This window comes from Pelodiscus sinensis, chromosome 19, assembly GCF_052426305.1.
Source record: "Pelodiscus sinensis isolate ZL-2025 chromosome 19, ASM5242630v1, whole genome shotgun sequence".
NCBI classification, from domain to species: domain Eukaryota; kingdom Metazoa; phylum Chordata; order Testudines; family Trionychidae; genus Pelodiscus; species Pelodiscus sinensis.
The window spans coordinates 18,515,936-18,541,617 of NC_143070.1; the positions used below are offsets into that span (position 1 = coordinate 18,515,936).

General features: G+C 51.0%; 1 protein-coding gene across 2 annotated transcripts; it reads left to right on the plus strand.

Moving 5' to 3' along the window:
* LOC102458986 (killer cell lectin-like receptor subfamily B member 1B allele B) lies at positions 1–25,229 on the plus strand. Of its 2 annotated transcripts, none has more exons than XM_075913748.2 (7): positions 1–157; positions 12,148–12,398; positions 14,184–14,300; positions 16,240–16,386; positions 22,602–22,756; positions 23,593–23,705; positions 24,123–25,229. In XM_075913748.2, the coding sequence occupies exons 2-7, from the start codon at positions 12,302–12,304 to the stop codon at positions 24,247–24,249; spliced, it is 756 nt and encodes a 251-aa protein (XP_075769863.2). In that variant the 5' UTR covers positions 1–157; positions 12,148–12,301; the 3' UTR covers positions 24,250–25,229. The 2 variants fall into 2 exon arrangements, with proteins under 2 accessions (XP_075769863.2, XP_075769866.2); XM_075913751.2 differs by having other exon boundaries at positions 89–157; positions 12,159–12,398.
* The last annotated feature ends 453 nt before the right edge of the window (positions 25,230–25,682 follow it).

Genomic DNA, 25,682 nt, shown 5'->3' on the forward strand with positions numbered 1-25,682 from the left:
CCCCCCACACACACACCACACAGTTTGCTTGGGACTGTTTTCTTGCTTGGGGTCAATAGTGTTGCCGAAGCCAAGGGCGGAAGGATTTCCATATATAAGACCGGTTTCCGGATTCTGCGCGCAATCGCCGCGGGGAGCGCGGCGGCAGCGGATCGCGGTGAGTGGCGGCGGCTCCCCCTCCCCTCTGTTCCCCGGGGCTGCGGCTGGGCTGCCGCGCGCTGGATGGGGCGGCTGAGCCCCGGGTCCCTTGCGGGGCAGGCGGTGCTGCTGCCGGGCATGGCCGCTGGGGCTGTTTGGCACCGGGGCGGGGGAGCCTTTAACTCGCCCGGCAGCCGAACACGCGGCCGGCTGGAGGGAGGCCAGCGGGAGGCAGGGAGAGTCTGTGGGGAGCGGGGTGCCCGGCACCTCCCTCGCCCGCCCAGACACCTGCATCGTCCCGCTGGGTGCCGCAGGCTCGGCTGAGCTCACAGGGGCTGCGGGGCAAGTGTCCCCCTGCCCGATTCGCAACAAACTTCTACCCCAGCTGCTCCTGCGAGCGGCCGGGATACGCAGGAAACGTCGCCCGGCCTCCGGGTGTCGAGATTGTCTAATTGTTTTGCTACAGCACAGAGGCTGAGGGGAAGAGCTGCGCACTGTTGAGGGGAGAGAGAGCTGGCTTCTGCCAGAGAGACGATGACTAATAAACGGCAGAGACTGTTCTGAAGCCCTGTGAATAGGGTGGGGGCGGTATGATTATACAAACAGCGCTGTGCAAGGAGTAGTTTAAAAATGATCTCTTCTCGGAGGTGGGAGTTAGGGAAGTGAATACCCAGGTTGACGGTGGGATGGAGAGAAATAAACAGGGTTTTAAGATCGCTCCCCCACACAGTGGGATTAAAGTTGGTTTAACGTTATTTTGCCCAGGCACTCACTAATGGATCTAAAAATGACAATATTATTACAAGGCAATTTCAAATACCAGCTGGAGAGAGGTTTGCAGAACTTGACTCCATTTACTAGTATGACCCCTTGAATAGAGGTTTAAACAAGAGCCTTAACTGGATGAGCCGCTGCCTTCCACACCCTGGTGACGTAAAAACCTAAGCACTGGGTATTAAGAACCCACTCGATCAGCCTCATTTGCTATGGATTCTGTAATGAACAACCCTTTTTTCCCCCTTCCTTCTCTTTCCCTCCATCACTTCTTTCTCTGCTGCTTGTGGTAGGATGGCTAATTTTAAATCTGCTACTGTGTGTCCAGGGAGACTGAAGTGTTCTCCTACAGGTTTTTGAATGTTACCATTCCTGATATCTGATTGGTGTCCCTTTATTCCAGTGGTCCCCAACGTGGTGCCCGTGGGTGCCATAGCGCCCACCGGTGCATTTACATGCACCTGCTTATTGACCAGGGCCAGCCTGAACCATTCTTGCACGCCCGGCGCATGCGCAGCCTCCTGCCCCAGACACGTGGCAGCCCCAAAAGGCTGAGGGCCACTGCTTTATTCTTTTACATAGGGACTGTCTAGTTTGGCTGATGTATATGGCAGAGGGGCATTGCTGGCATATGATGGCATATATATCTTCACTGCAGAGTTAACTAAGCTTTTACTCGCATATCGCTTCAACGACTCACCCACCCACCCAATCTGAGTTTGGTGCTATAAACCCAGGCTAGTAGGCTCATCTGGGGCTGTAGGCAAGAGCCTAGGTGCTCACTTCACTTGGTCTGGTAACATGCCTGTTTTGTAGTGACGATACAGGCTGTACCACGCCAATGCTGATAGTCTTCCAGTGGCTTCACACTGTTCCCGCTATATACCCAACAGAGAGGACAAGTTCTCCTCACACTCGCTGGGGAAGACCTCCTCGTGCAGCTCCCCTCCCTGAAGCACAAAGAACCCAGAAGTCCTAGTCACTCTCACGAGGGGATGCTGCACCAGTGAGGACACAGTGATTTGAATACAGCTGTGAAGTGTGGCTGATTTCACACATTACAGGTGCAACCAGCTGCTCAGACCCAATGCCATTGACCCAGGTTAACTCTGCAGGGAAGAGACATACTTGAGTATAAATGTACAGATCCAAGGGCTTGAAGTCTGATCAGACTAGACTGCAGATTTAAGGAAACACCCACATGAAGGAAATGTGGTGATAAGGAGCCACATCCCTGATGTAACCTCATGCCACAGTGCCATAGGAGTGTGACTGTGGTTCCCAACGCTCATAATTCTGACAGGGATCTGTCACCTGAGGACTTTCTATCCATGGGTGAGAGTATGAAGAGGCAGTACATACAGGAATCTCAGTATGATGGTGTTTCTACCGCCACAACTTCAAAGCAGTGACAATCAAACCAAAGAGGGATCTCGGTATGACAGAGCATGTTTTGATTTCACCGAGAAAACCCACCCCTCAAAGCCATCATTACTACCTAAATAGCACCGTCATGTGTGCGATAGAAAACCTGAAGTAATCTTGCACTCACAATATTCTAGAAAATAAATCTCAACCATATCTGGGCCGCGTGGATAGAAATAACAAAGTATCTTAAAATCACATGCCTGGTGATTCAGTTGCTTAATAAATGGAGAAAGCCTGAGTTTTCAAGGCACCTTAAAATCCCCAAGTGCACTTTCCCATTAGCCAGGAATCCCATTCCCAGCGCATATGAGCTTTGCAATGTGCCAGGAAAGTCAAATCAAGCCATGGAAGGCAGAATATTCCATGAGAGAGAGAGCCCATCACGCATAGACCAGTGAGTGATGGGGCCCAGGTCAGATTCAGGATTATTTCAATAACTAGCCAATTAACCCATCATAAGATGGGATTTTCAGGTCTCTCCTTCACATCGGTCTCTCTCTCTTCCTCTTCCTACTGCCTCTCCCCCTCTCTCTCAGCTCTCCTCCACCTCCTGCCTCTCTTTCTTTCACTTCTCCTCCCCCTCCTGCTTCTCACTTGGGGGACCGCAGAGCCCAAATGGCCATTTGGGCTCCGCACTCCCCATGCTGCATGGGGGGTGCGACGCCCAAACGGTCGCTTGCACTGCTTGCTCCCACGCGGCAGCCTGGCTGAGTGGCGGGGAAGTCAGAAGGCGAAGGGGGGCGGGGCGGTGACATTCATGGCCAGGGGGCGGGGCCTGGAGCCGCTGTCACGCGGCACGTCACTGCCCTGCCCCCCTTCCCCTCCCACTCTGGCACTCGGTTGACTTCTGCGCCGCTCAGCCGGGCCTTCACGGGGAGCAAGCAGCTGTTTGGGCCCCGCTCTCCCCATGCAGCATGGGCCGCCCAGAGGGAACAGCCAGCATTTTGGCATTACAGACTTAGACAGTGGGCTACTATATATATGATATTAACTTTATAATTCCATGCTTTATAGCATTAGTTAAGCAGACACTTGAGGTAGTGGGGAATCAAACTCCACAAACACACAGAATGTAGGTAGAAAACGCCTATTGAATTTGCCACTGCCACTAAAGACTGCACTGCCTGCTTACGTTTGCTTACACACCCTAATGCCCCCAAATTATAAACGTCCCCTCAAACTCCAGTCCAGCTGGGACCCTATTTCACACTGGTGGGGGACAGCGAGTTGCTACACACCTGTCTCTGTGAGGGCACCCCCCACACACTCTTGGGTTGGAGTCTTTCCCAGCTCTTATTCACACTGTTACAAGTGGCTTGGCACTCTGTCAAACTGAGACAATATCCCAGCTGACTGTGAAATGAGTCTTCTTGATTGTGTCTTCTCCCCTGGTGATTAGATTAGCTCCTTGGCACTCTGGCTGACCCTTAGAAAGCTCTATTGTGTGGTGTACTACAAAGTGGGGCACTGGCACACAGCAGAGTGTAGCTGAAAGGGCTGTGAATTAAGGAGCAGAACATTACCGAGCCGGGATGTGCAGGCTGGATCCAGGTGGGAGTTGCTGGGCCCCAGTCGCTAATGGTCTCACGGCCTGGGAGCCGCTCTGCCCCATGTCTGTGGGGCAGTGGAAGAAGAGGGATGGGGCAGGGGAGGATTTTACAGACCCCTTCCCTCTTCTTGTAGTAATCCTGAGGCAGTGTGGTTTTGGGGGAGCTACCCCTGGGGCACCCCTAATTCTCCCTTCTTCTGCACTAATCCTGGGAGCTCTGCAAGGGGGCACCTCTATTTTGGGGAGGAGCAAAGTTGGAGTAACCCCCATTTTCCCTCCCTACCTGCACTAGGGAGATCCTGGGGTTCTTCCCCCTACTTTCAGAGTGGTGGGGGGCAGCTCCCTCTCCTCCTTTCGTACTCACCTTGTGGGGTGGGAGCTGCTCCCTGGGAAGGAGGGAGGCTCTGAGGTGCGTATCACCCCACGGCGGGGGGAGGCAGTTTTTAGCAGGATGCCTGGGTCCCATCTCCACTGCCTTGTGGGAGGGGGGTTGTTGTGAGTCACTGCAGACTCAGAGGAGCCATGGCCCAGTTCAGCCGATACCAAAATGATGGTGATGGTTGGGGACCATTCCATGGGGAGATGAAGGCGGCAGAATTCCTAGTGGTGCCTCATGCTCCCTGGACTGCCAAATGAGGGGGAAGAGGAGAGGGATGATAATGGAGAGGGAGGCAGGAAGGGTTGGGGGCAGGGTGTTGTATGGTTTGGGGAGAGGGGCTGAGCTGCACTGCATGAGGGGAGGGCTGGATTATATGGGGAGAAGTGGGGCTGGCTGGTATGGAGGGGGAGGGACAGAGCAGGGCTGCATGGGGCAAAAGGGTGGGAAGAAGGGAGGGGTTGAGTAGGGTGATAGGGAGGGGAGAATGTCGGATGATATGGCTGGGCACAGTAGGGGGAGAGACAGGAGGGGCAAGGTTGGGCTGGTGGGGATGGGAGAGGGCAGGGCTGAATTATAGGCTTCGGGTGTGGGGGGGAGGAAAAGGAGCTGGGATCTGTCTTTTTTTTAACTTGAATCCAAAGGGTTGGCTTGTTGTTGCAGTCCAGGGGCTATCTGGTGTTTAAAGGTTCCTGTGTCCAGCTAAAGGTACTGCAGCTCTCCCGCTTCCAGTTTAAAGTGATAATAGATCAAAGCAAGGAGAGCAACCTGTCTGCCACTGCGAGGGCATGCCTGTGTCTCACAGTACAGCGAGCACTGTAACAAAATACAGGGCTATGTAGCACTTTAAAGATTAACAAGATGGTTTATTAGATGATGAGCTTTCGTGGGCCAGACCCACTTCCTCAGATCAAATAGTGGGAGAAAATAGTCACAACCAAAGTGCTACATAGTCCTGTATTTTGTTTCAGCTACACCAGACTAACACGGCTACATTTCTGTCACTAGTGAGCACTGTGTTATCAGTTGTTAGCTCTAGATCAGGGGTGTCCAAACTTTTTTCAAAGAGGGCCAGATTTGATGAAGTGAACATGCGTGAGGGCCGACCATTTTGCCTGACATTCTTTGAACCATTAAAATTAAATGCAAATTAACTATTTTATGCAAAGTTTATTGCAAACGGCATACTTTTCATTTCGTCACATAGATGACAAATCTAAACAGGTGTTAAATCACTCTGCCTTTCATATCTGAAGGCCAGATGAAAAAAAAAATCCAGGAAGCTGAAATATATGTCAGGAACATTGTAAAGTACATTACATATTATTGGTAATAAAGGTTGTCTGTCAACTTTTAAGTTCAAAAAATATGAACAGGAACATAACACCAAGTATATATGTTGTGTCCAAATATATTTATAACTGATTTAGACCATCTGACATTAACTGAGATTTTACAATGTATTCATCTCAATACATATGGATTCGTTGGGGGCCATAAAAGATAGATATTGCCAAATTACCTGTGGGGCCGTATTAAACCGGAACACGGGCCGCAATTGGCCCACGGGCCGGACTTTGGACATGCCTGCTCTAGATAATGTAAGCAATTGTTAAAGTGGGGGAGGAGGGTTAGGGAATGTTTTGTGGTTGGCCTTGTGGGCATCTGCACTTAGTCATTTTACATTTCAAAGGGCTTAACATGGGATCAAAGACTATCCCTAAGGTTCCCAAGAGATGGAGAGTGACTGCGGATGCCTTATGCTCCATTAGGAGCCGAAAGGACTAATAGATAGACTATAGTCTGGGCTGAATGCAGAAGGGCTGGGGCATGGGGAGAAGTGGGCTGGACTGGAGAGGGTGGGGTTCAGGGATCCAATACTCGTGTCATAAGTTTGGCACGGTAATAACAAAATACTGTTTTCTTCAGTTACCCTTTGGGTCTTGGCTTTCTGGGCCTCTCGCTGTACCTGGGTTCCAATCGGGAGTGTTTCTCACCAAGCAGAGGACATTCAGGGGCATTTTAAAATGAAAACAGAGAATCTGATTCCTAGCGGGAGCATGAAGGACCCCCTCCCCAATTCCTGCCTTGCTGCTTACAAAGCAGCCCTACTCCCCAGTAGGCATGCCAAGCAGCCAGAAAGGGGCAAGTCCCTGCTCCCTGGCAAGAGCACCGGGCAGAGCGGGATGGGTGTGTGGGTGTCCTTTTTCCTGGGTGTCCATTTCCTAGGGCCGCTGGGCATGGGCCCCATTGGCTAATCCACTAACTACATGGACCGGTTGAGGACTGGCCTGTCTCCCAAGGCCCGTGAGTGAGGGATTGTTTTCCAGGGTAGTTTGTCGAGCAGGGGCAGGGAACCTCTTTTGGGACAGGGCCCACTGACCCACAGAAAAATCAGTGTGGGGGGGGCCCACACGTGTGCATATGTGAGATCTTGTGTGCCCTAGCCCTACGGTGGAGTGATTGTGGGAGGGGGGGGGACTCCTGAGTCTTGGGGGCTGGATCCAGGCAAGCCAGGGTCTGCATCCAGCCCCTGGGCCTGAGGGTCCCCACCCCTGTTGTAGATTGTCAGTGATGTGCTGGAGGGGTTTGAGCTGGTGGCTGTAGGTGTTCACTAAGGATGTAATAGTGTAGTCGATTAACCAATAAGCCAAAGCTTATTAGCTAATGTTACAGACAACACGTGTTTCTCCTGCCTCCCTTCCCCATCCCCCCTGCCAGTAAATTTTTTTCACAGGCTGACCAGCAGCTCGACTCAGTCCTTGCTGGTGTCAGGTCCAGGACTTACTTCTGCTGTGGCTCTGCATTTAAAGTGTGTTAGGAGCCAGGTGGGTCAGTTCCAACTTGTGATGGGTTCAGGAGCTCAAACCCCTTCCCCAGGTAGGGGCTGCTGCCACCCTGCACTGCTGCCTCTGAATCAGATGCAGCAGCAAGGGGCAATGGGTCTGAGAGGAAAGCTGGTTTTCAAACTGGCTCCCCTCATAGACCAGCTCCCGCCTGGCACCCTGCACTGCAGCCTCTGATACGGCAACGTGGAGTGGCGGGAGGTTCCTGGGGGGTGAGGCCGGACTGCACTGGCTGCCAGCCTTACCCCCAGGTACTATAGATTAGTTGAGTAATGGATAAGAATTTGTGAGGTTAATTGACTAATCAGTTAACCGATATTTATCATCCCTAGTGATCACCAGTGATACACATCCACCCAGACTTAATTAAAGCTTCATTATGACTGCTCCTATGTTGACAGGTTTTGTTTTTAGGAGGTGTGTGTTTGTTTTGTGTGTGTGTGGTGTTTGTTTGTTTGTGTTTTTTTGGGTTATGTATACTCCAGGCTTTATATTTCCTCCTCACTTACCTGATGAAGTGGGTTTTACCCAGGAAAGCTCATGATCTAATCATTCTGTTAGTCTCTAAGGCAGAGGTCTGCAACCTTTCTAACCACAAGGTCACTTTTTCAATTTAAGTGCAATGTAATATCTACCTCAAACCCAAACACCTTGCCTCTACTTCCTTCCTGCTCCACTCCTTCTCTGAGGCCTCACCCTGCTCACTCCATCCCCCTTATCCCCTCATCCTCACTCACTTTCACCACTCTGGGCTAGGGGGTTGGGGTGCAGGTTTTGGTCTTGGACCAAGGTGTTTGGAGTGTGGGAGGGGCTCTGGGCTTAGCTCAAGGTGGAGGATTGGGGGCCAGGAGGGGGTTCAAGGTGCAAGCTCTAGGAAGGAGCAGGGTGCAAGCAGGAGAGGGTTCAGGGTGCAAGCAGGGGACTCGTGTCTGGGACAGAAGGTTGGGTGCAGGAGGAGGTTCAGGGCTGGTGCAGGGGTTCAGGAAGGAGGCTCTGTCTGGACACGTTTAGCTGAGATGGCTTCTGGGTGGTGGAGCAGTGGGGTTAAGGCATCTTACTCCTGCCTTGGCCCTGCACCACTCCTGAAAGCAGCTGGCATGTACAGCAATGGCTCCATGGTGCTATTGATTTTATTAAGTACAAGCAGTAGGATTTAAGTGGTTGGAAGTGCAAACAGACAGTGAATTACAGATTTAAAATAACAGAAAACACATGGCTAGTTCTAACAGATTAAAGCTCAGTGCAAACTTATCCTAAAACTGTTATTTCAGCTAAACCTCCAAGCCAGAGAGAATCTTTTTTTTCCCTGGGGTTCCTTCTCTTGAGTGACCTGCTAGCCAAAGACAAAGAGCCTGAAAACTTTGCATCTTAAATAATCTTTCTTTTGGGCAGGAATTCTTTGTTGCTACCTTGTTCCCTGCCATGGAAAACTTGGTCACTCCCTACCAGTTTGGGTGATCATGTGACTTCCTATGACCAACCACTGCTTAGATTCAGGGTCAAAGGAGGCTGTTTACAGGTGATGACTCAAACATTGAGGGAAACACCCTTGATGGCTTCCATTTGCCCATTTTAGATTGGTAACCGTTCCCTACCCCATATCTCTAATTTTAAGAGTGATACATGCACCAAAATAAGATCTACAGACCCAGCAGATGGAGACATTAACAATGACAGGCTGTATACAGGAGGTATTTTGTCCAAAGCATTGAGTGATGCATATTTGTATCCACAAGAGAATTTTACAAAAGCATGGCGCGGGGGACCCATCACACTGACGGCAGAGGAAAAGGTGATACACGGAGAGACGTTGGTATGCTGCACAAGAAAATGGAGGAATTAGAGTTGATATTTGCAATCCTCTGAATCCGTTCCACAAAACCAGCAAGCCCCCTACAGGATGGATGCACAAATAACCCTTTGTGCATGTGCAAAACTTTACACAATACTCTACCCAGTTCTCGAAAAAAGCCTGTGAAAGTTCTGATGAAATTGAATGTCAATCTAAAGAGTCTGATGTAGATTGCAAATTTGCAGATAAAAGAAGTTGTTGAAAGACTTCCTTTGCAAGACAGTTTGGGTGGAATCCTGTAACCCTGTAATGGATGCAAGTGAACCCAATTTGAAGGAAAGAGCAATCCTATATGAAAATGTTGGAAATAATTTTTGATTTTTGCTTGACTTAGCTAAGAACATAAAAATATAAGAATGGCCATACTGGGTCAGACCAAAGGTCCATTGAGCCCAGTAGCCTGTCTACCGACAGTGGCCAGCACCAGGTGCCCCAGAGAGGGTGGACCGAAGACAAGGATCAAGCAATTTGTATCCTGCCATCTCTCTCCAGCCTCTGACAAACAGAGGCCAAGGACACCATTTTATCCCCTGGCTAATAGCCTTTTATGGACCTAACCTCCATGAAATTATCTAGCTTCTCTTTAAACTCTATAATAGTCCTAGCCTTCACAGCCTCCTCTGGCAAGGAGTTCCACAAGTTGACTACACGCTGTGTGAAAAAGAACTTTCTTTTATTAGTTTTAAACCTGCTCCCCATTAATTTCATTTGGTGTCCTCTAGTTCTTCTATTTAGGGAACTAATAAATAACTTTTCTTTATCAGCCCTCTCCACCACTCATGATTTTATAGACCTCTATCATATCCCCCCTCAGTCTCCTCTTTTCTAAACTGAAAAGTCCCAGTTGCTTTAACCTCTCCTCATATGGGACCCGTTCCAAACCCCTAATCATTTTAGTTGCCCTTTTCTGAACCCTTTCCAAGGCCAAAATATCTTTTCTGAGGTGAGGAGACCACATCTGCACACAGTATTCAAGATGTGGGCATACCATAGTTTTATACAGGGGCAGGAAGATATTCTAGGTCTTATTTTCTATTTCATATTTGACAGTGTTTATGTTCCTTTCTATTTATCTCACTAGGATTGGCCTTCCACTTCTTAAAAGATACCTTTTTGTCCCTCACTGCTTCTTTTACATGGTGGTTAAGCCACTGTGATTCTTTTTTAGGTCTCTTGCTATGTTTTTTAATTTGGGGTATACATTTAAGTTGGGCCTCTATTATGGTGTCTTTAAAAAATTTCCATGGAGCTTTCAGGGATTTGGCTCTAGTCACTGTGCCTTTTAATTTCTGTTTAACTAACCTCCTCATTTTTGTGTAATTCCCCTTTTTGAAATTAAATGCCAGGGTGCTGGACTGCTGAGGTGTTCTTCCCATCACAGGAATGTTGAATGTTGTTATAGATGCCTCTGAGAAACAGCTAAATGAAAGTTTTTCATCAGAAGCACTGCTGTCCTCAAGATGTCAATGTAAACCTTGATGCGGAAATACAGGCCTCGCAGTGCTTTATTAAACCATCTTTATCTGCACAATTTTCCTTGAATGTCCTTTCATCTTCCAAGTTAAGATTCAGTCAGGATTCTCTAATATAGAAACAACTCTACAGGGTTGTGGTTTTTTTTTTTCTTTTTTTTAAAGTTTAACTGAGACAAACTGCTCAGAAGGAATTTCAGTTGCAAAAATGATCTCTATTCAGAATGCACTGCAGAGAACAATGCTGCAAGAAAAGCATCTGCCCAAAATATTCTATGCATCAAAAGTGATACATTTTTGAGGACATCATCAGTGGCTTTGCGCTCCAAAAAAATCACAAAAGAAAATGTTTTTTTCTTTTTTTAAATCAGTGTTAAACTGTAATACGATGTGCAGTTGGTACTACCTCCATTATGTAAGCTGCTTCTGTGTTGCTGTAGCTAGAAAGTTTTCATATCTACTAATTAAGAAATCACAGATGTTAATTCGAAACTAGTTTATAATGCAAACCGGTATAATGCAAGATGTCTTATTCTATTTTTACAACTCCACTTTTGTATATATGCCAACATAAAGCTTTCATGTTTATATATTTAGTGTCCTTTCTGTGAAAATAACTTTTTTTTATATGGGGCCTCTTAACTAGATGTAGTTTATGGCCTCAATGACATAATCCCTTATATCCATGGAAGCTACATTTTTGTGTCAATGCTTAGAGAAGTCAGGCCAGCATAAGCTGCCTTACATTGACCTAATGAGGCCTGAGCGAGAGAAAAGGTTGGCGGGGGGCCGTGCTCCCAGCGCTCTTAGCTCCCTTCATGGAGGTGGTTTATCATTAGAGATGTAATAGTGCAGTTGATTAACTGATAAGCATAAGCTGATAGGTTTATGCTACAGACCACACGCATTTTCCCCCCTACCGCTTGCCAGTGCATTTTTTAGCAGGCTGGCCAGCAGCCTGGCTCAGTCCTGGTTTGCAATGGGGCTGGGACTTACCCCTACTGCAGCTCTGGATTTCAAGTGTATTAGGAGCAGAGCAGACAGGCAGCTCAGTCCTGGCTCATACTGGGTCCAGGACCTACCCCCATTTCAACTCTGCATTTCGTGTGTATTAAGAGGCAGGTGGGCAGGCAGCCCAGCTCAGTTATGGCTCACGCCGGGTCCAGGCGCTCAGACCCCCCCTGGACAGGGGCTGCTGCCACCCCGTGCTGCTGCCTCTTTCTCAGAAGCAGCAGCGCAGGGCAACGGGCAGCTGGACAGTAAGGGGAGCTGGTTTGTAAACTGGTGCCCCTCCTGGACCAGCTCCCGCTTGGCACCCTGTGCTGCTGCCTCTGATACAGCAGCTGCCATCCCCATCCCTGGGGACTATCGAACAGTCGACTAACCGATCAAATGTCATGAGGTTACGCAACTGTTCAGTGAACTGCTATTTAACATCCCTAGTTTATACAGAGCACGGGGAAAGCTCTGCCAGCGCGTGTGCCATGTCCGTGCCTCCAGCTGACAGTGCTGCCATGGCTGCTTCTACTTTACGTGCAGACAGAGCCTCAGAGGGGCTAGAGAGGGGGAGCCAGTGGTGTGCACTGAGGAGAGGGGGGGTGTTGAGGGAGGGGGTTAGGTATCAGCCTGCGCTTAGGGCGAGGGTCTGTTCTGCTGGACGTGGGGATGGGACGCCGCACACGAACACACCGACCCTTACGTTGTCCTGACAGTGTCATTGCAGGTTCTAGGTCAGCTGAGAGCGGTGCCGAAGCCAGGGACGCTGGAAGTGACCCGGCAGCCTCTGCATGAAGCACTTTCTAGCAGCCAGGGAGAGGGAATTGATCGGAGCCCAGCACCCACTGCTGCCTTGCTGAGAGAGGAGAAATGGGGAAGGGGGTGGAGTCCAAGGAGGCAAAACAGATGCTGGAGCAGCAGTCGTCCTTTGACAGCAACAGAGATTCAGAGAACGGAGGAGAACCAGGTAGTTGGAACTTGTCTGCCTAGGAACAGGCTGGGGAGAGATTCTGAGTTACACGCAATACAGAGAGTCTGCAACTGCCCCAGCCCATCCTGAGCTCTGCAGCAGGGGCCGTATTGCTCCAGGGGACTCAGCTCCATACTTCTAGTTACAGTCGTGTGCGGCAGTTCTGTATGTGTTAGGATTGCCTGTGTTCTGTCCCCTTAACACTTGGCTCATGCCCAGGTGGTTCCTGTTCTTGCTGTTTGTGTGGAAGGGTCTGACCCTCCCTCCATGCCTGAGCAGCAGTGTGCTGTGGGGTGCACACTCTGACCACGTACGGGGCCCTGTCTTTGTGCACGGCAGGGAGCAGGCGTAGCTGCAGCATGTTCACTTCTGTTTTGCTAGTGCACTTACCATGCCCTCAGGTGTGACTCTGGGCCCTAGGGAGAGAGTATTTGCTAGGATGGGACAGCCACAGCGGTTCCCTGGATTCACGCTCTGTGAGGTGGTGGAGGAGCTCTTATCATTTCAAGCCAGCCTTTGGTTGTTAATGACGGCAAACCTCATGCTACCCAGCCCATGTGTTCGCTTTCCTGAGTTCCTGGTGTCAGTTTTGTGTGGCTGGAGAATGGTTTCTTTTCCCAGTGTTGTGATCTCATTGAATGGCCCCTTGTTCTTGTGTTGTGAGACCAGAGCGAAGGGAAGGGGCTAACGACCCCTTTAAGGGACAGGCTAGAGGTGGGACAGCTTGGGGTGCAATCAAAGCAGCCCTTTTCCACTACAGACATGGGCTATTTTTAGAGGAAGAGGGAGCTGAAGTAGGGATGTATCAGTGTAGTTTATTAACCAATAAGCAAAAGCTTATCGGTTAATGATGCAGACTGCACCTGTTCTCTCCCCCACTCCTCTACACTAGTATATCCCTAGTCTGGTTGGGAGTTGATTAACCAGTTAATTGAGAAGTAAAATGCTATAGACAACACTCGTTTCCCTCCCCCCATCCCAGCCAGTAACTTTTTTTAGCAGATTGGCCAGGAACCTGGCTCAGTCCCAGCTTGTGCCAAGTCCTGGACCTATCCCTGCTGCAGCTCTGCATTGAAAGTGTATTAGTAGCTGGGCAGGCAGGCAGCCCGTCTCTGCTCTGGCTTGTGCTGGGTCTGGGAGCTCAGCCCCTCCCGTGGACAGGGGCTGCTGCCACCCTGCACTGGTGCCTCTGTATCAGAGGCAGTAGCACAGGGCAACAGGAGGAGAACCAGGCGGAGTCCATGAGGGGAGTGGGGTTTTTTTTAAACTGGTTCCCCTCATGGATCAGCTCCCACCTGGCACCCTGCACTGCTGGGTTCTGTGGTGGGGACTGTATGAGCTGCTTGTTTTAATTGCTTCTGTCCTGAAGCCTTTTTAAAAAGGGACGTTCTGCTTTGCTCATGAGTGTTTTCTCCTTTTCCTGGGCTATTGAAGCCAACCTACTGCTGCCAATCAAGGGAAACCGAGGAGAGGCGCACCCAGAGCGCCGCCCCAGGCCACCAGGGGGCGAGCAGGAACTGCCCAAACCTTCACCAATAAATGCTCCCAGCTACCTTTTCGGTCCCAGATGTTACTGCACAGACGACTTGTCCTGCCCCGTCTCGCTCCCCTCCCCTCTATGGTGAACTCTCCCCGGCCTGCCAGTCTCTTGCCAGAGTTTGCCCTTGATCCACATAGGGGTGATTTGGGGCGTGAGAGTCTCCTCCGCAGCCTGGGTGGGGCATTAATATCTGTGGTGAAAGCAGGCACAGTTCTGGTCTCATTAATGGTTTTATTGTCCAGGTGATCGGGCTCCTTCCAGCTCCAGGAAATGTGCAATATGGAAACGTCCAGCTGTCCTCTGGACCATAATTGTGGCTCTGGTGGTCATCATTGTTGCTTTAGCAGCGGTTCTGGGAGGTAAGTTCCCACCCTCTGCTGATTCAGTCTCTGGGCATGGAGCTTTCTGCCTCTGTTGCTCACAGCGCCCGGGTGCCTGCTCCTGGGCTCTGAGTCGCTCTTGGGTCTTTCATAAGAGCAGCCAGACTGGGTCAGACCAAAGGTCCATCCAGCCCAGGGTCCTGTCTGCCAGCCAAACCCAGGTGCCCCAGAGGGAGGGAACAGACCAGGGAATCCAGTGATCCCTCCCTGTCACCCATTCCCAGCTCCTGGCAGACAGAGGCCAGGGACCCCCTCCCAGCCCATTCTGGCTAAGAGCCACTGATGGACCCATCCTCCATGAATGTCTCTGGGTTTCTTTTAGGTCCGACAGGAGCGAACAGATTTCTCCTCAGTCCTGTGAGGCAGGTCCCCATTCTCTGTGTGTGCGCAAGGGGGATCCAGGCACCGTGGCCAGTTCCCCAAAGGGGCACTAAGGCACCAAAGTCCCGGTTTCAAGCGCCCTGGGGGCACCTGAGCTCCCCTGGGGTCGGCAGTTTTGTCACAGACATTCCCTCAGGGGTTCAGTGTCTGTCTCTGGGCAGGTGCTGCTGCTTGGCCCTCGGCCTGTCGTATCCATGGGGCGGGATCTGGCAGGTGGGCTTGGGCTGCTGGATTCTGTGAAACAGGTGTGTGTGTGGGGGGGAGGGGGGAGATCCCTACCCCTATGGTTAGGGCCCCCACCTGGGATGTGACACACCCTGGTTCCAGTCCCCTCTGCCTGAGGTGAGATGGGGTCTGACCAGGGGAGGGCCCAGCCACTGAGCTCTGGAGGGGGGTCAGGGAGATCTCTCAGTATTTCCTGTGGAAGTTGTTCCACTTCGGTTATTTAATTCAGTAGTGACTTAGCAGAGCCCCTCTGGTCTCTTACTTAGGGCACCCCTCCCCCGAGCAATGGGAACATCTCTGCTCTCTGATCTCTGCTCACCAGGGAAAGGGAGGGGGAAGCAGCCCCACATCCAGCCGAGAGCCCTGCCAGGGGGTTAAAGCTTTTCTCAGAGGCTGCCTTTTCTCCTCCCCTCCCCCCAGCCATTTTTAGGGGAGTTAGGTGCCTGCTTCTGCCAAGAGCTGGTGTAGGTACCTGGCTCCAGGGCTGAGGTGTTGAGCTGTGAGAAGGGCGGGATGCAGGGCACACCACTGTTTACTGTCTCCTACTGGCTGGCTTGGGCAGCCCCTGTCTAGCCTGCTGACTATAATGGGTCCCATTTGTAGGTACCTCTCTCTCTGTCTCCCCATCCATTGAATGGGGCATCTGGGAGCCCTGCCAGGCCTTGTGGGTCCCGTTGCCATTGCAGTCACTTCCTAGGTGTGTAGAAGTTCAGTGTAGCCCCTGTCAATCCTGCTGTGGGGGCAGCCAAGGGGGAGGAAGGCAGGCGAGGCCAGGCCAGTAACATCCGAGCACTGAGCTGCAGACAAGTAACAGTGAGGCTCGGACATTGATCTGTACCTCTCCCTCGATACAAACCCGTGTGCAGACACTCCCGGCATACAGAGGCAGCAACAGAGGTAACGGGGGTCGGGAACAGAGCACGTGTCCTGTGCTCACTGCCCTGGTGGCTGGCACCCAAGAGATCCGGATACAATTCCAAGCTCTTCAAGGCTCCCTGCCTAACCCCAGACAAGTTCCTTAGGCCCACAGCTGCCCAGGAAGTGAGGTTACAGTGTCACTGGGACAAGCTTATTGAGCTGGGGGGAGGGAATTCCCCTCCTTGCAGTGGTGTTCGCTGATCAGTGTGCAGGGAAAAGTGGGAGACACATGATGCTGTGCAGGAAATGAGCTTCTCTCTCTCTATCGTGTTCCGTCTTTGGCCAGAGCTGGATGTAGGAACTACAGAGTGTAACTTGTTGTACACCGCCGCCCCCTCCCCAGTTTGCTAATCCCTGTGTTGCAACTGCCATTCATGCTTGGGCTGTTTTGAAGTTTCTCAGACCGGAGGGCCACTGAATTCCCTGGAGAACCGTACCAACGAGCAAATCATCCGTGGATCCAAGAGCAGCCGTGACCCGACAGATCTCCATTCCCGCTTGAAACAATTCATGTGTGAATCATCTCCCAACAAGCCAGCAGGTACCTCCTCTCAGCCGCTCCTTGCATTGCAGCGCTGTATAGTGGTCAGCTGACATAATGACACCAGTCACTGCACTGCCTGCCATAAATCTCACTCTATAAACTGCTTGCAGGGCACCTGGCAGCAACTCCCATGTTTAGGGCCCCTAATGTTACCATGGTGGCAGGGTCTTGAGAAGTTCTCACTTCAACTTCATCGCTGAGCAGTTGGAAATGACGCTGAGGAGAGGGCAAGAGCAAGGCCAGGCTGCCCCTCACCCAGCCTCTGGCTCCAGGGGTCTGACAGCTGCTTGTTCCTGGGGACAGACACCACATGGGGTAGAAGCTCCTGCTGCAGAGGAAGAGAGCTGGGTGGCTTCCTTTGGACCACCCAGGCCTGTTCCCTTCCCTCATCGTAACAGACTTGTCCTGTTCACTGCAAGAATAATGATTCCTGTTGCTGGAGCAGTTGCAGTGAGGTGTGGTACTGCAGACCCAGGATCCAAACCCTGCTGCTGGTTTAGGATTTATAGACGTAAGCAGTGAGCTGACTACCCAATGAGCCTAGGGCTTATCGAATAGCCAAGTCTATTTGACTAGTCGCTTCCTCCTCCTCCCCTTGCTGCCTCTGCATCAGAGGCGGCAAGAGCTGGTGTTAGGGGGGGAGCTGGCTTAAAATCTGGTTTCCCTCAGCACTTGCTCGATGGGGAGGCTGAGGCACAGAAGGGAAACTACGTAAACTGGGATAGCGGAGTCCCAGCTTGTGCCTAGTCCCGACTGCTGCACTTCTGCCTTTTAAATGTAGTAGGAGCCTGGTTTACTATTTAAAAAGCAGCAGGGCTGGAAAACTTTGAATGTAGTAGGAGCCTGGTTTACTATTTAAAAAGCAGCAGGGCTGGAAAACTTTGAATGTAGTAGGAGCCTGGTTTACTATTTAAAAAGCAGCAGGGCTGGAAAACTTTGAAAGGTCTCTTGTGCCCTCCTTCCTCCAGCACAGCACTCCACCATCTCTGTGCATCTAGAGCAGAGAGAATACATCTGCACCAGCAGCAGACCCAATTTTCTACACTCTGGGTCCTAGTGGCCCCCTGCCCCAGTCTGGCACCTGAGGCATTCGTCTCACAGTAGAGCCGACCCTGAAAAGCAGAGCAATAGTGAACCCCCTTATCGACTACTTGATTAGCTTAGAAACTGCTATTTAATATCCCTATTCAGGATAGAACAGTTGTTCCAGCTGCATGTCACAGAATTGTTGTGTGGTTTGATTTTTTTTTTAAATTAGGAGATTCGGGCACAGGAAGGTTACAAGCCATGTCCTCAAAAGTTAGCAAGTGCCAGATTTATAGTTACCCACACAACTGTCATTCAGCCTCCATTTGTGAGTGTCTTGGGCTACAGTCTCTACTGAATGGTTACCTCCTGTTTTTCCCTATTGCAGCTTCCTCTTTTGGTGTACAAATCTAATTGAGTCTCGTGTCCTATGGCTCCCCAAACACTCGGTGACTGTGAAGCTATTCAGTACAATATGGCATTTCCAACTTCAACTTTGCAACTCAAAGTTTATTTTTATAACGAAAGACTTACTGGGTTTTTCAGGGCAGGAGGCTGGCCCCTACTGGGGTAGCAGTAGGGTTTTGTCCCTCCCCACAGCCCATCTTGGGGTTGGGGGAGAGCCATGGGGAGTTTCTCTCCTCCTCCTCCCCACTTATCTTGGCTGCTGGCAGGCAAGATGGCAGCCCCCCAGCTGGCCAATCCCATGGTTGTGTGGCTGCCTCCTGCCTCTCCCCCCTCCCCAATTCTGCAGGATAGAGCTCTACTGCAGGCTTGCTGCCCCCCCAGCGGTGACTATGAGTATTGCATCTCTTGTGTCTGCCCTTCCCTTTCCATGTTATGGCAAATTAGGAAATTCCAGGCATTTCCTGTTTTCCTGGCACAGCCAACCCCTGACCTTGCTTTAGTTAGGAGAAAAGGAAGCTGCATATCAAATGTGGTGGTCCTAGCTCTTACCATTTAGGAGAAGTTCTTGAACGAACAGACATTTCTAAAATATAAAGAAAATGTAGTATAAAACAGTTACTCACCTTTGCAATGGACATGTTCTTTGAGACGTGGTGTTCATCAGTTACCACTCAGATGTGTATGTGCACAGAAGCCAGGAGATTTTTGCCTAGCAGCAACCGCCGGGTCAGCCTAGCTACCACCCAGAGTAGGCCCTTTATGGCATTTGATATATAGTCTTGCTGACCTGCCAGTCCCCCGGTTCCTTCTTGCTGGCTACTTGGACAGAGAGGTAGGAGGAGAGTATTGGAGTGCATACGAACAACACCTCTTGTAGAACAACAGTTACGAAAGGGGAGGAGCCATTTTTCCTTCTTTGAGTGCTTTGTTCATGTGCATTCCAGTCAGGGGACTGACTAGTCTAGACTTTAGGAGGTTGGGTCGGTGTCACAAGCTGATGGAAGCACTGCTCTTCCGAAGGCTGCATCATCTCTGGCCTGCTGGGTGATTGTGGAATGTGTGGATGAGGAACACATTGGTACCATCTCGTGAGTTGGGATGTGAGTGGGAAAATCCGTGGCTGAATGGGTGGAATGTGCTGTAATAGCTGGTGTGGGGAAATGTACAAGGCTATAGCGTTCAAAGATACAGGAGACTATCCAGGAGGAGATCCGCTGGGATGATACCGCGGAACTCGTACCTGCTTCTGAACTTGTTGCGTTCCCTACATTGAGAATGGGTACGAGACTGCCCTGGGCCTTCAGTATTAGGAAATTCCAAGAGTTAAGCCCCCAGCCCCTGTACTCCTGAGGAACCTCCTCTATTCCTTCTCTCCTGTGCTTAGCACCCAATGGTGAGGTCATGCAGGACCAAGCACAGTGGAAGGGGGATAGTCAGGAAGTAAAGGTAAGCCTGTCTGGATCTGGGGGCAAAGGGGGCTGGTATGCCATCCCTGGGCACTCCTTCAAAGGTTTTCTTCGATCCGGGAGATGGTTTGGACTGGCCAGAGCTCTGGCCAAGGGCTGAGTTTTTTGCCTTCTCTTGCCACTATGTTTCCTTCTATGGAAAGAGTCCTGATGTTTTGAAGGCTGGAAGGAATGTGGTGGTGGTTGAGGCCCAAAATCCCTGCGCTGAGGTGCTGGGGTGTGAATACTCAAGGACATTAGCATCATAGAATCCGATGGCTGGAAGAGACCTCAGGAGTCATAGAATCCAACCACCTCAATCATCCCAGCCAGGGCTTTGTCAAGCTTGGGAGTTAAATACCTCTAGGGATGGAGATTCCACCCCCTCCCAGTAACCTATCCCAGTGCGTCCCCACCCTCCTAGGGAAATAGTTTTCCTCATCTCCAACCTAGATCTCCTGCGCTTTTAACTTAAGACATTAAAGTCACCCTTGAATCTTTTAAGCTGTGAAGCCTTCTGTCCATCCTTTCTGAAAACAACGTGGACCCTTCAGATGGCAAATCTTGCAGCGTTTGTCAGACCTCATGATGTAGGCCCAACATTTGGAGCTAGGAGCTCCTTCTCATGGCCACCCCTGTGACTAAAGTACAAGCCGCCACATCAGCTCTATTGAGGGCTGCTTGTAACGAGGTCCTTGTAACTAGTTTACTTCCCTGGTAAAGGAAGGTAAACTCCTCCTGGGAGTCCTGTGGTAACAGCTCTCTAAACATAGACTATTCAGCCAGTAGGGCCGATAAAGGCCTACATCTGCTCAGCCCTAAGTTATAGCCCCCACTCCCCATTTTTCTCCCAAACAGGTCCAACTTTTTGGCTTTTGTTCTTTAGGGAAGGCTCCTGGAACCCCTGGTGCTATTTCTGGTTAGTGGCATCCATTAGCAGAACCTGGGGGTGGACAACTGGACACATGTTTATACCCCTTAGATTGCAACCTATGGCAAAGAGGAATGAAAGTCATTATTTCATGCAAAGGGGCAGGGGTCTACCAGAGAGACTTGCTCATGTCCAAAATTGTCTTTTTGATGGGGAGGGCAATGAAGGAAGGTCTTGCAGAGTGAGGATATGCACAACTAGATCTGTATCCTTGGGGACCTCCTCTGCACGTATGACCAAGTCATGGGCCACCTTGCATAAAAGCTGATGCAGGGCCCTCTCCTCCAGAGCCGGTGCAATGGCGGAGCCTTGACCTGCTTCCTCAGGTGACGAGAACAAGGAGAGGATGGGGTTTGGGCTGAATCACTGCCCTCCATCCTCAGGGTGTCTCCTCATGTCTGAGGCGGCCAGTTCATTTTGGATGCTGGCGCAGGGGCAGGTTCCGGTGCCCGATCGATGCCAATGCTGCATAGGGTGCTGGAGCCGGCAGTCAGTACCTCAGTGTTACCCAGCAATGTTGAAGCAGCCGCCAATGATGCTGGACTGGGCAGCGGTGCTGTAACACCCGGTGCTGGAACTATCGGTGCTGGAGCTACTGTTGCTGAAGGCTGTCAGCATTGTCAGGAGGCCCGTGCCCGCTAATGGTGCTGAGGTAGATGCCGAGGTGTACTAAAGAGCCAAAGAGCAGGTAGACGCATTGATGTCTGCCAGTGCCATGCAAATAGTGGGTGTCGATGGCAGTGGTAGCATTCCTGGCGTGTGGTCTTGGTGAACTCCAACACCAAGCCCACCCAAGTCAATCTGGCTCTAGGACCCTGGGTTGTACCTTGGGCCTAGCAATAGGCCCAGGGGGCCCATAAGGGCCCCTGCAGCAGATTCCTGGCTGGTGGCCACTGTCCTCATGGAGGCAGGTGGTGATGCCAAGACCTCAGTCTCCTGCAGCCGCACCTTCTGGAGTGGTAGGGAGTCTGCATCAGACATGTCTCTGGGGCTGAAGACCAAGGCAGCATGATGCTGGGTGGGGCCGAGCAGTGGGACTGACGACCTGTAAGACGTGGCTTTGTGAGTCATCTGCACTGGACAGCGCTGCACTGAGGATGTTGATTGTGGTAGTGGAAAGGGCCAACCATGTGATGGCACTGGGAACCGTAGAAGGATCTGGCGCCATCATTTGAATCCACTCCTGGGCTGCCTCGAATGTCTCCAGCGTAGATGAGTCGATGCCCTGGCTGTCACGGTCTGGGCAATGGCGGTGGGTCGGACTCAACTGGGCCCTTTGTGGGGCAGGAGTCGATGGGCCAGCGGATACAATCTTAGCTTGCTGGAGCTGTGGCTGGTGCTTAGGAGTGGCCGCCTGCTTCCTCGGAGGACTAGCGGATTGGCCCCTCTCGTGTGTCTGTTGCATCTGAGGCAAGGTGGAGGCAGACTTGCACCTATTGCCCCTGCAGTTGGTGCCATGCCAGTGCCAGTCCCTACTCGATGCCATATCACGGATTGATAGCACCAGAGCGCTCTGGGCTGATGGAGCAGTGCTGACCAGACAGGGACTCAAAAGTTCCCTCTATGAGCAAGATTCTAGGTCTCTGCTCTCGATCTTTCCGTGTTTGTGGATGAAAACTCATACAGATGCAGCTCTGCTTTTTCTGGCCACCTTCACCCAAACACTTCATGCACCCCATGTGAGGGTCGCTTTTTGGTATAAGCTTTACCCGGAGCCTGGCAAGCTTTAAAATTTGGGAACCAAGGCATGCACCAGCCAGGGAAGGGGAGGAAATGCAGTTCCTCCTCCCCCCCCCCTTTCCTTGAACAGTCTACTACTAATGCTAACTAACATCTGACCAATGACAGGCTTGAATTCCTGCTAGGAGCACTTGCAGAGCAAGAGTGAGCTGCTCCAGCTGCCTTCATTAAGCAGTAAAGCGACACTGGGGGTTGGCTGGTCAGCGGGGAGATATATCGAGTGCCGTATTGGCGCCAATCCAGGGTTGCCCAGGCTGACTTGGTGGTCACTGCTAGGCAAAAATCTTTGGGCTTCTGTGCACATGCGCATGTATGCACCTGATTGGAATGGACATGAAGTAGCACTCCTGTAGCTATTACACCAACTGGAATGAGAGAGTTAATGGCTGTTGCCTAGTGCCTGGGAATGTATAGAGGGAGGAAGAGAAGGAGAATTTTTTAGCTGAGCTTCACCTACATTAGCCAGTGCAATTTTAGAGTTGAGGTACTCAGTTTCACTTATTACACCCTCTCCCCCTCTGGCCTGCAGCATCTGCTGCTTCCTGAATATTGGGCCTGCCCTCAAACCAAGCCCAGGCAATGGGGCTACTGAATGTTGAGGCTGTGCACGAGTTTGACGTTCAGAACTTTTATCTCTAACGCATTTCCATTTTCCCCTCCAGAAGGACCAGGGTGCAAGCTCTGCCCCCAAGACTGGCGGCTGCACCGGGACCAGTGCTACTGGGTGTCTAAAGATAAAAGTCTCTGGAACAAGAGCCGCAATGACTGTTCAAGGAGGGACTCCCGACTGCTGGCGATCCGGGACCAGGCCGAGATGGTAAATAACACTTTCCTGGAGATATGAGCAGCACTGGTTGCAATTGATACACACCACTGCTGTGCTGTTTGGGTTGATTAACCACATGAATTCTTATTGGTTTCTCGACTATTCTATAGTCCCCGGGGGCAGAGCCAGCAGCCAGTGCGCTCTGGCTCCACTCCCAAGGAGCCCCCTGCTACCCTGGACTACTCCCTCTGTATCACAGGCAGCATCATGGGGTGCCAGGTGGAAGCTGGTCCAGAAGGGTAGCCAGTTTAAAAACCATCTCCCCTCATGGACCGGCTGCCTGTCGCCCTGTGCTCTTGCCTCTGATATAGAGGCAGCAGCATGGGGTTCCAGCAACCCCTGTTTGAGTAGAGTCTGAAGTAATGAGCCAGAACAGAGCCGGGCTGTCTACCTGCCCAGCTCCTAATACACTTTAAATGCATAGCTGCAGCCGGGTAGGTCCCAGACCCAGCACAAGCCAGGACTGAGACAGGTTGCTGGCCAGCCTGCTAAAAAATGTACTGGCTGGGGTGGGGGAGGGTAATGTGTGTAGTCTATAGCAGTGTTTCCCAAACTGTGGGTCCTGACCCCCTGGGGGGTCACAAACAAATTAGAGGGGGTCATGAGCAACTGAGAGGGGTGTTGTGATATCCCAAGTTTGAGAACCCCTGGTCTGTAGCATTAACCTATAAACTTTTGCTTATCAATTAACTGGTTAATTGACTACACTGTTACATCCTTAGTTGAGATGGAGTGGTGAATGGACACCAGTTCCTGAGTCTCTAGCTAGTACCTTAACCTCTGAACCCTCCTTTCCCTGTCCCTTCATTCTTCCCTGTCACTTACAGGCTTTCATTCAAACTATCACCAAAGACACACCCCAGATGTGGCTTGACCTCACTTTTACATCATCCTCGGTGCATTTGGTTTGGATGGACGGCTCTGTGGTAAATCGAACACTGTGAGTGGTGTGGGGTTTTTTTTTTTTTATAACCCTCTGGGTCCATGTAAGATGTGTAGCAGGGATGCAGGATTGTTGCTTAATGGTGATGGCAGAAGCGATGTCTGGGTGCAAGGTGTGTTCTGTGCTAGGTACAGGTCCTTGCACAGAGAGGAGTCCTGAGACTCATTCCACAGCTTCTATCAGTGGTTGGGCTAATGCTGTGGGCTGGGTTTGGTAATATGGAGGAGTCATTTTCCAGAAGCAGACCCAGGCCAAACAGCTGCTACTACAGGGTCATGGGCTAAGAAGAGTTTTATCAATAAGGGCTCTGCAGGAACATTTCAGTGGCTAAGGAAGAAATCTGAGAGACATGTCTGAGGAAAAGCTGCTAAAAATCTTATTCAGCAATTCTAACGGATTTGTGTTTTTTCTCAGGTTCAAGGCAGTACATCTCCCTAAAGAGAACAACAACTGTGGGGTGCTAAAAGCGGATGAGATTTCTTTTGAAAACTGCAGTGCAGTATCAAAGTGGATTTGTGTAAAAGAATCTTTCCCAATATAGACAGTAGCTTCAGGAAGTAGCCAGCCAATTTCGTCTTTTACAGAAGAAATCAACAATGGTCTGGCAGCACTTTATGGTCTAACAAAACATGTAGATTTTGTTATCCATATTTTCTACGTGTGGGCCCTTTTTACTAAAGAGCTGCTGACTGTTACTGGTAGGGTCTTTGGTGCTACAGTTTAGCCCTAGAGGGTATGTCTACACTACAGCGCTAATTTGAACTAACTTAGTTCAAATTAGTTAATTCGAACTAAGCTAATTCGAACTAACGCGTCTAGAACTAAAAACTAGTTCGAATTAGCATTTTGCTAATTGAACTAGCAAGTCCACATTGAGTGGACCCTGAACAGGGCTTAAGGATGGCCGGAAGCAGTGCCGGCAGGGCATCGGAGGAGGACTTAGAGCGTGGAGATGCTGTCTCAGGCTAGCCGAGAGCTGCGCTTAAAGGGTCCCGACACCCACCCCGGACAGACAGTTCTCAGGGGTGCCCCACTTGCAAAGCAGTCCTGGCTTGGAGTGCCCGGAGTGCCCACACTCAGCACATCACAGCACTCGGCCATCAGACCGGCTGCACTTAATGTGGACCCTGAACAGGGCTTAAGGATGGCCGGAAGCAGTGCCGGCAGGGCATCAGAGGAGGACTTAGAGCGTGGAGATGCTGTCTCAGGCTAGCCGAGGGCTGCGCTTAAAGGGTCCCGACCCCCACCCCGGACAGACAGTTCTCAGGAGTGCCCCGCTTGAAAACCAGTCCTGGCTTGGAGTGCCCGGAGTGCCCACACTCAGCACATCACAGCACTCGGCCATCAGACCGGCTGCACTTGCCGCAGGCTGTCATCTGGGGAGAGGGGGCAATCGGGGGGCTGCAGGAGAGCTTCCACCCCCAGAAGCCCGCAGAGCCAGCCCAGTCCTTCCCATCGGGGGCTCGTACCCCATTCCTCCCTCACCTCCTTCCACTTACCCTTCCCTAGCCCCCCTTCCTGATGTACAAAATAAAGATAACGTTTCTTTCAACATTGACTCTGTCTTTATTGAACAAAACTGGGGGAGACTGGGAAAAGGAGGTGGGAGAGGGGAAGAGAAAGGCTGGGAGAGGGGAGGGCAACTAACATGATCAGGGGTTGGGAACAGGTCCCAGATGAAGAGAGGCTACAGAGACTGGGACTGCTCAGCTTAGAAAAGAGGAGATGGAGCGGGGACAGGATAGAGGTCTCTAAAAGCAGGGGTTGGGTGGAGAGGGTGCATTCAGAAAAGTTCTTCATGAGTTCCCATAAAGAAGGACTAGAGGACACCAAAGGAAAGGAACGGGTAGCAGGCTTCAAACTAGTAAAAGAAAGTTGTTCTTCACAAAGCAAATAGTCAACCTGTGGAACTCCTTGCTGCAGGAGGCTGTGAAGGCTACTACTAGAAGTGAGATCAAGTCATGGAGGTTGGGT

Excerpts from the sequence above, each read along its gene's own strand:
- LOC102458986 (XM_075913748.2), top strand. The coding sequence starts at position 12,302 with ATGGGGAAGGGGGTGGAGTCCAAGGAGGCAAAACAGATGCTGGAGCAG. Across the intron at positions 12,399-14,183 it reads AGAGAACGGAGGAGAACCAG|GTGATCGGGCTCCTTCCAGC; the intron begins GTAGTTGGAACT and ends TTTATTGTCCAG. Across the intron at positions 14,301-16,239 it reads TTTAGCAGCGGTTCTGGGAG|TTTCTCAGACCGGAGGGCCA; the intron begins GTAAGTTCCCAC and ends GCTGTTTTGAAG.